Genomic DNA, 16,356 nt, shown 5'->3' on the forward strand with positions numbered 1-16,356 from the left:
CGCGCGCCGGTCGAAGAGCGAACATGCCACCTCGTAGTGGCCGTCGAGCGTCGCGACGCGAATCGATACGCGCGCAGGCGGCGTCAGTGCGTGGCGGCACGACCGTGTTGTTTCTCCCAGTATGTACTACGTGCTCTGAAAATGTCACCGAGTCGATCGTTTTTCACGAGCTGCTGCTGCCGGCGAGCGTACGTAGTGTCCTCGCAGTCGTGGCGGCATGCAATCGCGATATAGAGTTGTCCGCAAGATTAAAAAGTAACCGCGGTGTGACGTCTCGTCAAGGGGCAATCTCGTCTCGCAATCTCGCATTCGGCCTCGCGACCGATCACCGCCTTCTCCGCCGTCCTACCGCCACCGCATTGATCCCTGACAACCCGGAAAGATACGTGCGAACAAAACACGCGACGAGGAAGAGTCTCTTGCTTCGGATCGCATGAATAAGCACGGATAAGCCGAACGGATAAATGTGAAGTCCGAATTGTGTGTTTGTGTGTGCGCGCGCGCGCGCGCGTGTATATGTAGGTGACACGGTGATTCGTATCGCGCAGGATTTAACGCAAGATTACACGAACGACCGGTGACGGTTGCGCTGGTTGTCGTAGGTCTCGGCTGCCGTGACACAAGTAGATATTGTCAAGTATATCAAGATACAATCCCGTCGAGTAGATGGGGAAGTAATCTTCCTTTCTTTCTTTCTCTCTCTCTCTCTCTCTCTCTCTCTCTCTCCCTCCCCCCATCCCTTTCTCTCTTTCTGTATGTATGTTATCTATCTATCTATCTATCTGTCTATCTCTCCATCACTATCCTGTTCTCCGTCTTTGAAAAATCGCTCACGATATTCGTTCATACACGTTGTTATGTAAATATCAAGAGAGATTGAGTGCCGACTGTGCCGATATGCAAAGTCTCGTCAGTGCGAAGCTCGCCACTCGACGTGGCGGAGATCTCGCGTCATTTCGCGCGCGACGAAATTTTCGTGATATCATTATGCAAAATCATTATGCGCGATTCGCGCGTTTGATTGGCCGTGCTTCTATCAACGATATACGCGTGTAAAGAAGCGGGCTTGACGAGCCATCGATAGTAGCGGCCGTTGACGAAGAAACGAGCTGCCTCGCGACGGGTGTTGAATAAAACAGCAGACCCGGTGTCAGCGTGAAAAGCGTCGGAGGCCGTGGAAGTTGTCGCCTCCTTGCGCTCTACGTCGACGGTGATGCTCTCAATCGATAATCCGACCGCCACGATTCACCAGCGTCGTCATCGAGGACGTTAATCGAGCGGAGTTAAGACCAGAGGCTGATCGCCGGGATTTCTATCCGACGGTGAAATCTGCGGGACAAAGAGAGAGAGAGAGAGACGCAGCATTATCATTGGGAAGGTGCAGTATTTTACGGCGACTCCCTATCAACCAGGTATGTAATTTACACGTGACGCGATAAGGACTCGAGATATGCGACTCTAATGACATTAATTTACGCGCGAGCGCGTCGTAGAACGGCCCGTGCGTATTTTTGTTCTTGTCGACCGCGCCTCTTCTTCGATACCTTCTTCGGTTAGCCGGCGTGCACGATTTAATTTCGCGATTTCGGGCGTGAGAAATACGGGGGCAAAATTGTAACCACAGTCTGGCCGAAACGATGGACTCTCTTTCGTCCCAATTGCAGTTTCTTCTCGTAAACGCGCGTCGCGATAAACGCGGCCGCGCGCGTGTTATTGTTAATTTTACGACAAGTGCTCGACGGCGTATTTTCGGCGCGGTTCCTCAGCCACGGTAATTGCCGATGAACTCTCGTGCACCAGTGCGTGCCCAAGAATAAGCTTCTTTATAAATTGCACGTCCCGCGGTTCCCTCTGTTACGCATAGCGCATCACCGCTTGGCTCGAGCTGGTCGGCCGCACATTTGTCTATGGACATTGCGTCGCCCCCACGTGCGACACGTACGTAGATACGTGCATGTCGACGGCGTAACGCCCGAATATGACGATAATAAGCGCACCAATTGCGTTGGCTTGTTAAAACATAGTCCAAGCTGACTATTATTAGATCTGAATACATCAGATGTTATGTGTCACAACTTGATCTTGGAATGGATAGGTGATTTTTGCACTTATAAGTGGACGCCGACCAAAATGGATCGTCGCTGTAGCACAAAGGTCCAATGAAATTACACAGTTATGACACGCTTCATTGTAATGCATAATTTTACATAAGAGTATCAAAGTTACCGATATAGTCTGATAAGATAAGCGAGAGAAATTTAGCATCTTCTGAGCTAATGTACTAGCTCAGTATCCATTCCAAGGTTAATATTGCTATTGGAATTACTTGAAGAACTTTCAGCTTTACATACAATGTCGGGTTGAAAATCGTACATATAGAAAAAAAAATATATATATATACTGCTTTCGAGTAGATACTGCTTTCGAGTATTTCATAAATTTATTATGTATTCGTAAATCTATCGTATGTTCATCAGAAATGTCAAATTTACTCAAAGATTTAAAGTTCTGGACTCTAATAAGTTTAGTACTTCGAGAATATTCAGTTTGTTTCCTGTATAAAACATGAGTTTTTAAATATTAAAAAAAATTTTCTTTGTTAAAAGTAACTGATTCCTAAAAGAGGCAAATTAAACTGAGCACGAAACATTCTTAGCAGTAAAAGCAGAGTAGCGATATTTTTTTCTGCATAAATGCCTTTGATAAAACGCATTGACTGACACGCAATCTTGTGCCTTGTACCTAACAAGAAGCGACTCGATTTACGTGACGCATATCCATCTCCGAGCGACATTGATATCGCCAGATCCTCTTCGCTTACTAATGCGAACCACTCGAGTATTATAATTGTACGGAGCGTCCCGGACGCGCGCGCACGCGAATCCCTGATGCGACTTGCCGAGTCGATTTCTCCTCGGCGAAAATGTCACAAGGTGTCATCCATCATTCGCTGCAACTTGCCCAATTTGCAACGTTGAGTTTCTTGGCAAACAAGAGCGCAAACTTTGAGAAGGAGATGTCGCCCGCGCAGACATCTGAAATAAAAATCGGATATAAAATATCTTTCCTCCCAACCCACATGGATTCGCGCTTGCGAACACTTGCTTCTCGAGGAACATTTTTAGCGGGACGTAAACGTTCCTTCAAGTGAAGTCGAAGTTTCGCGAAGAAACAGAATCCCTCTCCGAAGCATCTTGGAGCTTTGCCATTTCGGGATTGAACCCGCGTGCGCATTTGTCCTGCATAATGTTCGTGTAAGGGCAAGTACGAGATGCTAATTCGCCCGCCGTCGCGGTCGCCGCGACAGCAACGACGGTGTCGCGTTGCAAAAATAACCAACGATGTGGAAAATAGAGAACTACGAAAACGCAAGTCGCGCACGGCCGTGACTGTCGGCGGCGACATTGGCGCGCGAGGTTGACACGTGCGCCGCGTGTATGCACCGCGGTGGTGCATGCACACTCTCGCACTCGCAGCCGGCGCGGTGAGCACGTATCTGTTTCTCGGTGTGTGCTCACACGTTGCGCTCGGAAAATACGGAAATACATGATGCACCACCGCCGAGTCGCGTAATTGCTTTCGGATCGATGAATCGTTCGTGTGTTCGCGGTCGCGTCCGTTTCGCAAAAATGCACCGACGCGTTTCGAAAGTCTAACTGACAATAAGAAAATCGCGAGGAGACCGCGACATTCGGATGTCCGATCGTGCGTGTGTGTGTGTGTGTGTTTGAGCTCCTAAGTGTAAATTACAGAAAGCTGTATACCTCGTGCGGTCGTATGCAATCCATGCGGAAATCGATGAATTAGCATGGTATGTGTGTATATGTGTGTGTGTGTGTGTGTGTATGCACAGATTCAGGAAAGAGCCTGTGATACGCGTGCTGCGGCCGGTCGCATTAATTCCGGGAATTAATCAGCCTTGGCGGAACGCGACCTCCGCATGTTTCAATGTGCGGCTTATGAACGCTGCATTACCGCCGCGAAATGCAAGTGCACGCGAAAGCCGCTACCCGCTGGCGCCCGATAGCCCGGCTAAGGTCAACGATAGGCAAGGCTGTATATCCGCATGCAGGATGTATGAGTCAAAGGACTGCGACGTAGGTACGGCAATGCGATGACGTGTGTGTATGCATGTCGTGCCAATTACCTGCGGAAAAGAAAAGTAATCGTTACATCGTCGCTAGACTCGAGAGTTTTCCGATTTGGAAAATCCTTGAGAGAACGATACGATACATACACAAAAAGATATATACATATATATATATATATATATATATATATCAAGCCAATGTCACTTGTTTCAAGTATTCCACAAGTTTAAGTATTCGCGAGTCTCTCATAAAAGCTGTGAGTAATTATTGTTCATCGATAAAATCTTGACTCATCTGATTGGAGTTCAGAGAGATTTTTATCGATCCACTTGAAGCGAATGATGAGTTTGACGCGCGCACCGCTTGTGTATGATTCGACCGATCCGTCATCGCGATTTCTCGGCCGAGATCCGCGAGAAACGAACGCCAATGCAAATACTCGCTTATCGGCGACGCTCGAAGACGTTGATGATAAGCTCGAGCGAATGTCGAATATCTATCACTTGTCGCCGCGAATATCGTGCACCGTGGTCAGTGAACCGCGTGGGGCCATACGCTTATAAGCAGAAACATGACGCACGCTTTTCCACGCACGTGCACCACGCGAGATAAGTTCCTTCGAGCCGCGAGCGAAGCCATGATCGAGCGTGCCGCTTGATGCACGCACACACACAAACACACACGCGCACACACACACACACACACACACACACACACACACACACACACACATACACACACATACGTGCTTTCATCGCCGCTCCGTTTCTTCGCGCTTCGTCGGAAATTGCTGGTTTAACATTATATCGATAGCCTCGGTTAAACGAAGCGTCGCGGAAGCAAATAAAAAGCACGGAACAGTTCGTGTGCGCGATGACGCGCGTCGTGTATGGAGCGGAACGGCGCTGCGGATCTCTCCCGCAAGAGAGCAATCTCTCTCCTGTCCCTAGGAGTCGCTACTGCGATTCTTCCTCGAATGTTTGTCGGAAACTTCCGGCTCGACGTATCCTCGACAGTATCCTCAATATTGATTCGACTTACGTGTCCGTCTTTATCACGACTTGAATGTGCGCGCTTTATCTTATCTGCGTCATACACACACAGCGCGGCCTATCACGGATCTCGGCTGCCACCGTGTGTATGCGAGTATTGGGTATTCAAGTTCAATTCGCCGGAGATACTCACCGGGCGGATCTGCTTTATTAATTACGCACAATTACCTGCCACGGGGCCTGGAGCGAAGAGAGATTGTCGAATATAATTATCGCGTAACACATGAAGGACGTATTAGTGGGCGGTATTAACGAGAGGATCCCTCGCGTTAATTGCTCATTATCGCCATTATCTTGCTTCCAGATGGTTTCTGGCAGTGATGCCCTCATCGGAGGAGGAAAGCCAGTGGCTTGTTGGCAGTGGTGGCGGCGGCCTCGCACCCTCCGGCGGCAGCGCGACGAAAACAGGCGGCGGCGAACGCATTCTCAACACTAGAACCGGTCTCTACACCGAGGAGATGACGACGCAACCGGCGAGCGTCACCACGGCCGGCGTGAACTCGGCATCGGCTGATTCCGCGGAGCACGATCTCATCGACTCCACCGCGGACGCGACTCTCCTGGCGCAGTTCCACGAGGATGCTATAAAACAGGTGATGCCATGACTATCAAACGACTATCGTGCGTGCGGAACCCTCCCCTCTCTTCCCAGGTAGAACAGAAAATCATGATGACGTCAAAATGATGAGAAAATGACCGAATCATGATGAAAAACTGAGAACTTTCCTCAGAGAACAGAGAACTCCCTCATCATATTAACGTCATTTTAATGTCATCATGATTTTCTCTTTTGCCTGAGTTGAGATTAGGTTAGACAGAGGAGTTAACCTTTTCGACAAAGCAAAAGTCGCGATTGTTTGTTTCAGTAGCATTGACTCTTTACTAGCTAATAAAAAATCGATGTCCTTACCTTATCCTTTTCTTTTTTTACAACAAAGCACTAAATTCTCAGTTTCTCGAGAAATCATCAAAACAGGCATCCCGAATCGACCAACCGATTGAGAAAACGCAACTTTGCGATGTGTTTCATAGTTCTTATAAGATATTGAAAATTGAACTTTATTTATTTCTCGTTTATCTTTCGTTGGAAAAATAAGCATTAAAAAAGTTACCTCTATTCTCTTGTGCAACAGCGGCCATGAATATTTTCAAATACTAACGATTCTCGAAACGTGCATCGAAGTGACATCGACATGTGTATCGAAACGCGTACTGATCCAACGATCGATTTCTGAGATCATACCAATGATAGAATTTTAGATTTGAATAGTGCCACTTTATTGGCTATCGGGAATGATCAGTCGCGGAGCGTCGAGTACAGAATGCAGAGTATAATAAAAACATAACCTAGACGAAATGGCGTCGTTTTTTGTCAGACCGTTTGCTCACAGTGAATGACCACTCTGTTTCTCACAAGTCCGAATCCTTTTTACCTTAGCAAGATGGAGGACGTCCTGGACGAGTCGATTGTTAAACCGAAATATGTACCACGCGAGGTACCAGGCTATTTAAAGGATTTCCCAGTAAATATTCCTCATTTGACACTTCAGTGGCAGTGGTGGTGGTAGCGATTGTGTTCGACTGTCTCGCAGTAAACACTTCCATTTTTCATTTCAAGAAAAAGACAAAATTATATTGGACAGTGTCAGAGTAACATAACGATGTCTTTGTAATGTTGCAGGCTGGAGTCGGTTACTTCCAGATATTTGCTGCGTTCTGCACAGGCTTGAGTCTTGCTGCGGATACCGTTGAGTTTTTCGTTGTTCCTTACATACTACCAAGTGCAGAAGTTGAGCTGTGCATTGAAGACAGTGAAAAAGGATGGCTCGGTTAGTTATCATTGTTGCAATTCTGTTGTCTCTAAACTTCTGTCTCACTGACGTGATATCAATATCATGTTGCAGGTAACATTACTCTTGTTGGTCTTGCATTGGGTGGATTATTCTGGGGTGGTCTTGGAGACAGACTAGGGAGACGTAGATCTCTCTTGTCTGCTATGTCTGTACATGTTTTGTTCAGTAGTGTCGCAGCATTTATGCCTACCTACGGTACTTTTATGACAGCTAGATTTTGCTCAGCTATTGGGTAAGCTACTTCTTTTCATTTTGTGCACAATTCGCTCCTCAATCAATTTATTTTATATTGACATTTCTTCATGTTGTATTTTTCATGTTGTATTTTACAGAGTCGGGGGAAGTGTACCATTGGCGTTTGCCTATCTTGCGGAATGCTGTCCACGGTTAAGCAGAGGCCGTTGGACAGGAATTCTCGTGACAGCTGGAGCCCTTGGAGGTGTTTATGCTGCTCTCTTGGCATGGGCAGTGGTACCCACAACAGGAGAAATGGTTGTTCTTGAAAATAAGGAACATTTCAGTGCCTGGCATCGTTTCCTGTTGCTGTGTTGTCTGCCGGCATTGTGTTCCACGATTGGTCTCATCTTTCTGCCGGAAAGTCCAAGGTATCTCGTAGAGGCTGGTAGAGATGTGGAAGCAATGATGGTTTACCAGGTATGCACAACACAACCAAGGACAATTGATTTTTCTGACTTTTATGATGCATTCTCCTCTGTATCGTTTACAATAATTTAATATTTCTCAGAGGATATATAAAAAGAATAATGCACGAAAAGGTGCAACAGGTGCTCAATATCAGCTTTCTGAACTGGAACTCCCAACTAAAAGACCTCGTGGTTTGGCACCACCTTCTCCGAGCAATCACACCAGTGTTCTGGCCGACATAATATATTCGATCGAAATGGTAAATACCGGCGAACGCAGTTACCGATCACGCAAATTAATATTCCAACAATAATATTGGATTTGCTATTTATGCTTAGTTTTGGAATTCTTTCCTGGAGTTGTTCACGACACCTCATTTACGTGTGACTATGGTCCTGTTGACTATTTGGTTCGCCGCTTCGTTCAGGTGAGTTTTTAAATATAAATATTCAAATATCTACACTATTACTATGATTAAGAATACACGAAAACTCACTTCATTTATGCTGCGTTCAGCCTTTACGGTCTGATGATATGGTGCCCGGAATATCTGAAACTCTTACGAGCAATTGAATACGAAGCACACACGGAACACTTTCACAGAGTGTATTTCAATGGCACAACATTTAGTGGCTCTTGGGAAAATCGTCAGTACAAAGACTCCACATTTTTGAACTGCAAGTACGAACGTCGCTCCGACGTGTGACGATAAGCGATAGAAGATAAATTCTACGATTGAAGATGCAACGACTAATTGTACTTTGTAATCTCTCAATATTTTCAGATTTACTAAGATGGTATTCAGCCATGTCGACTTTGATAACTGTACCTTCCAATCAGTAGAATTCAGTAACATTAAGTCTAGCAAGACTCATTTTAGGGACAGTGTTATTGTATATTCCAAGTAAGTATATATCAAATGTATATGTGTGTCATATATACACACAAAACACAACAAAACACACAAACACATCACTAAACGAATATATTTCGTTACAGATTTGTTGACACGGACTTATCTGCACAAGTTTTCACCAGGTGTAAATTGGAGAATAACACGGAACTGAGTTTAAGTGGGTCATGTCCGACTCTCGATCTGGACTACAATATTTATATCGAAGAAGCGTTGCATGCTCACCTCGTTGCTCAATTGGCTTTCGTGCCTGCCGCCGCACTGGCTGGTTTGGCACTTACCGTTCTCCAGCGGCCAAAATTGATCGGTCAGTGGATAATATAGACGAAGGCAACTGGTGCGATTTTCTGCTGTAACTCGTTCACTCGATGATGAGCATTTGTTCTTTGCGCTCAGGTTCCTCGCTGTTTTTCTCTTCCGTTATTGCGCTGTGTCTGATATTTATACGCAGGAACAGTTCAGCTGTTCTTGGTTTCGAGGGCGGCTTCATAGCTGTTTTCGCTGTTGGTTGGACATCGTTAACTTTGGCGACAGTCGAGAGCTTCCCTACACACTTGAGGTAATAAAACGAGAAACTTTCCATTAAAAACATTTTAAAAAATAGATATTTTTTTTCCAAGTCGTTAATGTTCGTCAAACTTGGAATAATCCGCCAAGCTTAGAAAAGTTAACGCCCGTTGACGTCATCGTGTTTTTACAGGTGTACTGGTTTTGGACTTATAGCAGCGGCAATAAGAATATCAGGACTGATAGGAACCACGATATATCAGGCATTCGTGACTGCACCGTTAATCGCGCCTGCACTATTAACCGCGCTGACGTTATTGATCGCCAGTGTTGCGACCCTTAAATTGCCTCACACTCATACGGTCTTCTTATAAGCTTTCTGTCGTCGCGGAGAAGAACGGCAACGACGTTTATTTGAAGTCAACATTTGGTTGTTGCGTATGGGGCAACGAACGGGGGAATTCGTCTCGTGAATTTGAAAATTGGATTTTCAAAAGAAAATCCCGAGTGCGTCAGAGACGGAAGAGGCAGAAGAAGCTCGTTTCCTATATTCTTAGGGTTTACTCGAAGAATGATGTTTTAAACACATGTCAATAATTTATCGATCAAAAGGAAAAGAATTTTTTAGAAAACGAGACTTTGTACAAAGTGACATATCCTAAGTAATATCAAAGATAAGGCACTGTGTTGCCTCTGAGGACACTTGCATATTTGAAGCGCACAGAACGTTTCTAACTCGGTCTTTAGCTTGTTAACGCAACAGAGTTCCCGGAGTTGGATCAAAGTACTCTCGTATCCTATCGTTTGTGAAACGTGAGATGTTCGGTAAAATCGAACGTTAAAGAGAGAAAGATTCCAAGATTGAACGATGAGATGACTGAAGTGATTTCCATACGCAAGATATTCATTCTGGAATTATACGATTATACTTCGCTGTTTTATCTTTGATGATATAAACTGTTACACAAATATCGAACAAAAGATATGGAAGATATGTACACACGATCACACATACGTACACACACATACACACAAACACACACATGTGCAACTATTTTAATAAGGCATACGCCGCCAAACGTGTCAATTTTAATGGATAGAGGATGCACACAGTCATCCGTAACGATACGTCGTATATAATAAGAAACGTAAATTAGAGAATTTTTCTGGTATATTATCGGCAGTGCAATTTGATATCTCAATTATTCGAGAGATACACGAGGCTCATAGATAGAAGCTCATACATAGCTGTTCTTACTTTCGATCGATAAGCTAAACGATAGCGTGAAACATAATGTGAAACTTCGATATCACTCCGTTATAGCTCACGGAGGAATACACCTATTCGTTTGGACGCGAAAACTCTACACAAAAATCTTCATCGTATTGCATATACGGAAATGTGTGTAGGAAACAATCGTTTTGTATGTTCTCATGAGGAAGATCTACTGGAAGAAAAATGAACATGTGAAACTCTTCACATGTTCACGCGCGGAGAACATTCCTATGAATGGGGAAGTGATCAAGCAATTATGTATTCAGTATTTCCGCTTTTTACCGATTTATTAGCATGCATTAGATCCATTAACTAGACGCTAGATTTTCGCTAATTCGATGACCGAAAGAGAGAGAGAGAGAGAGAGAGAGTGAGAGAAAGAGGAAGGAAGGGGAAGAGAAGAGGGGTAGAGAGAAAGAGAGCGAAAAAGAGAGGAAGGTATTATTCACGTAATATAAACGCTGCCGTATGAGACCTCAATTCTTATAGATAAAGACTTTCGGACAGGAAAGAGATAGATAATTCAGCTTTATAGCGTAAATCCAAGAGATTATCGCCTCTAGTCAACGTTAATCGTCTTTAAGCTTACGGTATGTTCAATTGTGAACATGCATCTGACTCTCCAGTGACACGTATATGAATGAATAACGTAAAACGTTATTTTCTACAAAATGGGAAACCAGAATTACACGTCTTCACGTATACATACATATGCATATACAGACAAAATATCATATCTTTACGGTCCACTTGGGAAAACTTTGCTGAAGTTTTACTGTCGCTGACACGATAGGCAACGGATGAGTGGCAGTGGTGAAATAATATAAACACAAAGAGTTGAGAGAAAACCTATTTGTAGGCAATAAAAACGTAAATAAGAAGTTAACGGCGATGATCCAGGAACTCGAGGGTACGGATCGTTGGATCTTCGGGGAGAATTTATCAGACAGGCAGAAGCTACTGTCGGCAGACTTAAATAGTATAAATGTTTACGTCCCATCACGGTTAGTGAATTTTTTTCATATCAAATTGTTGGCGATCGATCTATATCTATACGAGAGAGAGAGAGAGAGAGAGAGAGAGAGAGAGAGAGAGAGAGGGAGAGAGAGAGAGATGATATACAGACCGAGGTTTACAGACGTTTCAGAGAGAGAAGTAGAAACGAAAGAGGATCGTTCAATTGGCCGATCGACGCGCAAACGCTATTATTACATTCCAGCGATTATCCTGGGGATGATTTTATGTTGTTTTTTCCGCGAATGAAAATTTCAAAAACATGTAAACAGTTCGTTTCTGCTTTTAGGGAGAAAAGATCACACACACCCTCGTCGTAAACCACCTGGTCGTATCGGGCGAAGTCATGTCGGTGCCGCTGTTGCTCTACGCGAACGTCGAGACACGTGATGTCGATCAGAACTTGATGATAAAAGTAAGCATGTACGTGAAAACTCATCATTGGGACCATGTGATGCTCTTATCAGCTCTGCTTCTTTTTTTGTACATCGAAAATTGATAGACGAAGAAACGCAATCAGCGTTACGATTCGAGGTGACGACATCGGCGCCGGCCCACACACACACACACACACACACATACATACACGAATACATGCGCGCAGCCTCACGTAATTAATTCTACTCTACAACATTCAGATTTTATCATCACCTTTGTAGGTATATTACATTTTACTCGACATATCATATTTATGAGTCAGCACTCTAGATTCGTAGACCTTAGTCGAACTATTGACTAGAACACGTAGGGAAATGCGATAAAGGCGATCGTGCGAGATGACTCTCTCGAGACCAAGTTAAAGCACTGATCGAGCAGAGTGAGTCTGTCGTGTCGTGTCGCACTATTTCCCGAACTTATGTTTTTTTTTTTTTTTTAGCGAGTTACGTTTAGCCGATAGCGTGTAATGTACATTATTGTTTTGCACACAACGCGATTATCAACTGATTGAAAACGACTACGTTAGAGAAACGATGGTGCGTACGTGTACAAGGAACGAGAATATCAAATTTATCGTTTGCCGTTTCTACCGAAAATATGCCGTATACATATCACATCATATCATTATTCAGTATCAGACTGCGGGACAAGCAATCAGTTGATAGTCATTGTGTCACACAGAGAGACTGCTTCTTATTGTTAAAACTGAAAACTGTTAGAGTTAAGTTAAGGTCCTTTTTTTTTTTCACGTAAATATGTAGTCGACAATCACACCGGCACCGGAAGATTTCGGGAGGCGTTTTAATTTTTCCTTCGTAGTTCGTGTTCGATTGCCGCATTTCTGTAAGACTATCGCATCGCATAGTCTTCAGCCGTCTTTTTTCGTACATACGGGAATAGGAACGATATTTTCAAACGTGATTTTTATGTGCATGTAAAAGTCACAGTGGAGAAGAGGGAGGAGCGTACGAATGTGATGGAACACGTGTGATGTTTTTTTTTTTTTCTAATAACGTTACTGCAAAATTCATATCGTTATTTTTAGCAAATTTGAAGTAATGTGAAATTAATCAGCGTAGCAATACTGTCATACATTACGAGACACCGTCAGTCAGATACAGCCATATCGAGAATTCGTGCTCGAACATGAATCCTAATAAGGAAAGATGTCTTAAATGTCAATGTGTTATCGTTACTGCGCGACGTGTGTGTCAATATACCTTGCGTACGAATAGGCAGTAGGAGTTAGAGTCAGTTACTTTGTCTTTCAAGTTTTCCCGTTCGATCGGTTGCATAATTACACAACAATCTGTTACGATTCAGATTCGCGAAAACTGCACCTCACAGAAATGCAATCGGATTATATGTTATTTCAAATTACCAAGCGGCTTTACAAAAGCGTTTTCATTTGCGCAATAAAAATTTACCGTTTGTTCGTTCGACTGTCATTATAGCGCTTCGAGGCGACACTGTTGAGAATTTAATTTAATTAAATGTTAGGAATTTTTCTATCGTCCAACGAGAGCCGCCACGAATCTTACGACAGTGGCGTGCGATTTTATTTCGAAGGATAATCCGGATGAACAGAGAGGCTGTCGTTTGTTTGGAATATATTTTCGTGAAAATCTTATTAATTGCTTGCGTCGAGGCGCACGCGGAAAAAAAGAACAAGAATAATCGATTGATACGCGCGTATTACGGCAGTTTAATTGATCAATAATCACCGTGACTCGGTTTCTAGCGCGAACTACATGAGTAATCACCGCTCTGTTAAGTCGATTATCCCTTGGCCGTTCAGTTTGTTGATTCATTTGTATATAGTCCTTAGCGGTAGTATGATTTCATGCCAATCGGGGCAATAATTAACGCAGTCACGTGGTGTCGATATATGATTGAGGATTATCGTTTTGCTCAGTGTATATCCCGATAGATAATAGACAAAAACCAGTTGGCGAGCGCTTTTTTGTCGCCGAAGAAGAAAGACATCTTCGATCGATTTTCGCGAGACTCTCTCGTCTCATTGTGAGAGTATTCCGCGTGACTGCGTGAATGGGTTATATAATTTACGAACGAATCGGGGCGTGCCACGATCGCACGAGCGAGAATAATCTTATGCGGCGACACGCGATATTTTGTATGCTTGCAACTTGTACTTTCGAGCTGTGTACGTTTTTATGCTCTTAGAACTAACCGCGAGTCCGCGAATATGTCGTATAGCGATAATTTGATAAATCCTGCTCTTTGAAGATCGTTTATTATAGAGATATGTGAAGCGAAGGGTTTCGAAAAATTCGTGGTTCGCCTGAGAGGACACTGTGTAATAATGTAATATTTACGAATAGTTTCGATTCTCTCCCGACTGAAGAGGCAGTGCGTAGAAATGGCGAACGCGCGGTTTCGAGGCTCCATTTATATTTTGATCTCGAGATACAATTTTCTTCTCTATAGCGAAAGTTGCGGCGTGTGACGGGATTTAAGAATAATTTGCGAGCTGTACGAATGATATAAATGAGAAATTTATTGAGTCTAAAGATATGTCTATACTTTCTATTCCTTCTGCTTTTCACATGGTGCTTTCGCTACAGATTCGCAAATTCGCAATTTTGTTTCTTCACACACACACACATACACAGGGATATTTTATAATATAATTTAGTTTGTCGAATTAATAAGAAATCGTAAATTTGTTGGTTTCTCGTTACACTTTCTGTACCGACATTCTGAGTCGACATGTATGAAACTACGATGCTGTTATTCGGGAATTTTGACATATAATTTACAAATCATTTCTTATCGATAAACAACCCGCCAATTTATGTTCATATCTACTTATTATTATCGACATTATGAAATCGATTTATATATTTGAACTATTCGATGACATAATTCAAATTCACCGCGAATAAAGAAGCGACCTACCTGTACGACGACTGACGTACTATCGTAACGCCATCTGAAGACGTGTCGATTAACAAGCGATTGCAATAGCCGTCGAAACTAGTCGAAACCCGCGTTGATCAGAGGGTGGTAAACTTTGTCCTTTTTTTTAGACGATTATAAGAGACATTTCGACAATTAGGGAACAGAACTCAGTTATGTATACATTTTTACAAACATCTACATTTATATATCTGCTCGTATCTTTGTGCAGGTAATTTCAGCTTTCTAACGATCGCGTTTTAAACCTGTATGTTTGCTCGCTCCCAATTATCGTCATTATTCTTTATCGTGTATAAAGCGCTGGCACGATATGACGCTAATTAATTTAATAACGCTTATTAAAATTCCTCGCGAATTCAGGCGGGCGGGCGCACGTTATATCGCCATCGTTCTCAACGATTGTTGACCTTGAGCTTGACCTTGGGCGTGCCTGCCCTCCTGTTCCCCCTTGCATGACCGGCGCCGAAGGATAATGTGTACGAAGATGATCATGCTGAACGAGCCCTGACCTAACCTATTCTAGGCTATGTCTCTGTCCTCCCATACAGACAAAGCCTAGGAGAGGCTAAACCAAGTTACTCGGTTCTCTTTTTTCCGTCGATTCTCGTCTTCATCTGATCCTCTCTTTTATCCTTTTGTCTTTTTCCACCCCGCGCTCTCTTTGCCAAGATAATCCTTCTCATCTAAAGTGGTCCTCGCTGAAATAACGTGTGGAATGTCTCAAAAGTCTCAATAGTGATTTCAATTCACTCAGAGAACCAGTTGCGAAATATTTCCACAAAACCGTATTTCTTATTTTACTTTATTATTCTTTTCATCTTAATTTTGCGTGACTGTATATGATCGCCTAATGTTGTGCGCAGGCTCTCGAGGAGTCGTCGAAAGAAGATTCAGTAATGAACCTGAAATGTCGAGGAACAGGCAGATTGGATGATGAGATTAAACTGTACGCTCCAGCAAAGTTTTTTATAATCGGCGAAAAGGCATCGTCTAATGAATCAGACACTCCTTTCCCAAGTTCCAACCATGGTTCCGCTACTTGATGTTCAGGCTCTGATTGGCACGTATGAAATTTATAGATTGAGGATCTTCTCGTTACGACTGTCGAACGTTGGTCGGTGTTTCAGCGCAATGGTAAGTAACACCAATGCACAGACAGGTGATAGAGTCGACAAGAAGCTCGTGTTGGTCGAGAGCGTTATCGAGTGAGGTGTTAAGGAATACGACGGACGCACACGTGAGAGAGGAAGAGGGAAAGATGAAAGAAGCGTCATTTTAACAGTACCGCGTGTGCTTTTTGCGATAAGTTATTTTAGTGACGGTGATTCGACCGGCACAAAGAAAGCGTGTCACGCCTAAAAATACGCGGGGCACGCAGGTAGACATGGAAAGGTCGTAGGGACTTGGGACGGAATATGGAGAGAAAAAAGAAGAGACAGCCAAGAGAAGGAATTGCACAAGAGGCGGTGATTTGGTATTCAAATCACTGGACGCGCACCCGCCTCTCTCTCTCTCTCTCTCTCTCTCTCTCTCTCTCTCTCACTTTTTTTCGTGAAGGATCTTTTGATTGTCACAAATGCAATCAAGTACAGAGATACGAACGATGCCAAAGTTCAAAAGGTCTATC

At 43.6% G+C, this 16,356-nt stretch overlaps 1 protein-coding gene across 2 annotated transcripts; it reads left to right on the plus strand.

Annotated features, from left to right (window-relative positions):
* Positions 1–47: 47 nt before the first annotated feature.
* LOC105189541 (synaptic vesicle glycoprotein 2B) lies at positions 48–14,320 on the plus strand. Of its 2 annotated transcripts, XM_011151717.3 has the most exons (12): positions 48–1,412; positions 5,448–5,736; positions 6,825–6,972; positions 7,048–7,228; positions 7,329–7,650; positions 7,742–7,900; positions 7,980–8,068; positions 8,158–8,322; positions 8,426–8,545; positions 8,641–8,861; positions 8,951–9,113; positions 9,255–14,320. In XM_011151717.3, the coding sequence occupies exons 2-12, from the start codon at positions 5,464–5,466 to the stop codon at positions 9,433–9,435; spliced, it is 2,022 nt and encodes a 673-aa protein (XP_011150019.1). In that variant the 5' UTR covers positions 48–1,412; positions 5,448–5,463; the 3' UTR covers positions 9,436–14,320. The 2 variants fall into 2 exon arrangements, with proteins under 2 accessions (XP_011150019.1, XP_011150020.1); XM_011151718.3 differs by lacking the exons at positions 48–1,412; positions 5,448–5,736 and adding an exon at positions 6,432–6,666.
* The last annotated feature ends 2,036 nt before the right edge of the window (positions 14,321–16,356 follow it).

The sequence above is a fragment of the Harpegnathos saltator genome, unplaced genomic scaffold (genome assembly GCF_003227715.2).
Source record: "Harpegnathos saltator strain DR-91 unplaced genomic scaffold, Hsal_v8.6 scaffold174, whole genome shotgun sequence".
Lineage (NCBI taxonomy): Eukaryota > Metazoa > Arthropoda > Insecta > Hymenoptera > Formicidae > Harpegnathos > Harpegnathos saltator.

What these genes read in the sequence shown, in the direction of transcription:
- LOC105189541 (XM_011151717.3), top strand. Translation starts at nt 5,464, where the DNA reads ATGCCCTCATCGGAGGAGGAAAGCCAGTGGCTTGTTGGCAGTGGTGGC. An exon ending in ACGAGGATGCTATAAAACAG is followed by an intron (nt 5,737 to 6,824) that starts GTGATGCCATGA and finishes GTAATGTTGCAG; the next exon opens with GCTGGAGTCGGTTACTTCCA. An exon ending in AGTGTTATTGTATATTCCAA is followed by an intron (nt 8,546 to 8,640) that starts GTAAGTATATAT and finishes ATTTCGTTACAG; the next exon opens with ATTTGTTGACACGGACTTAT.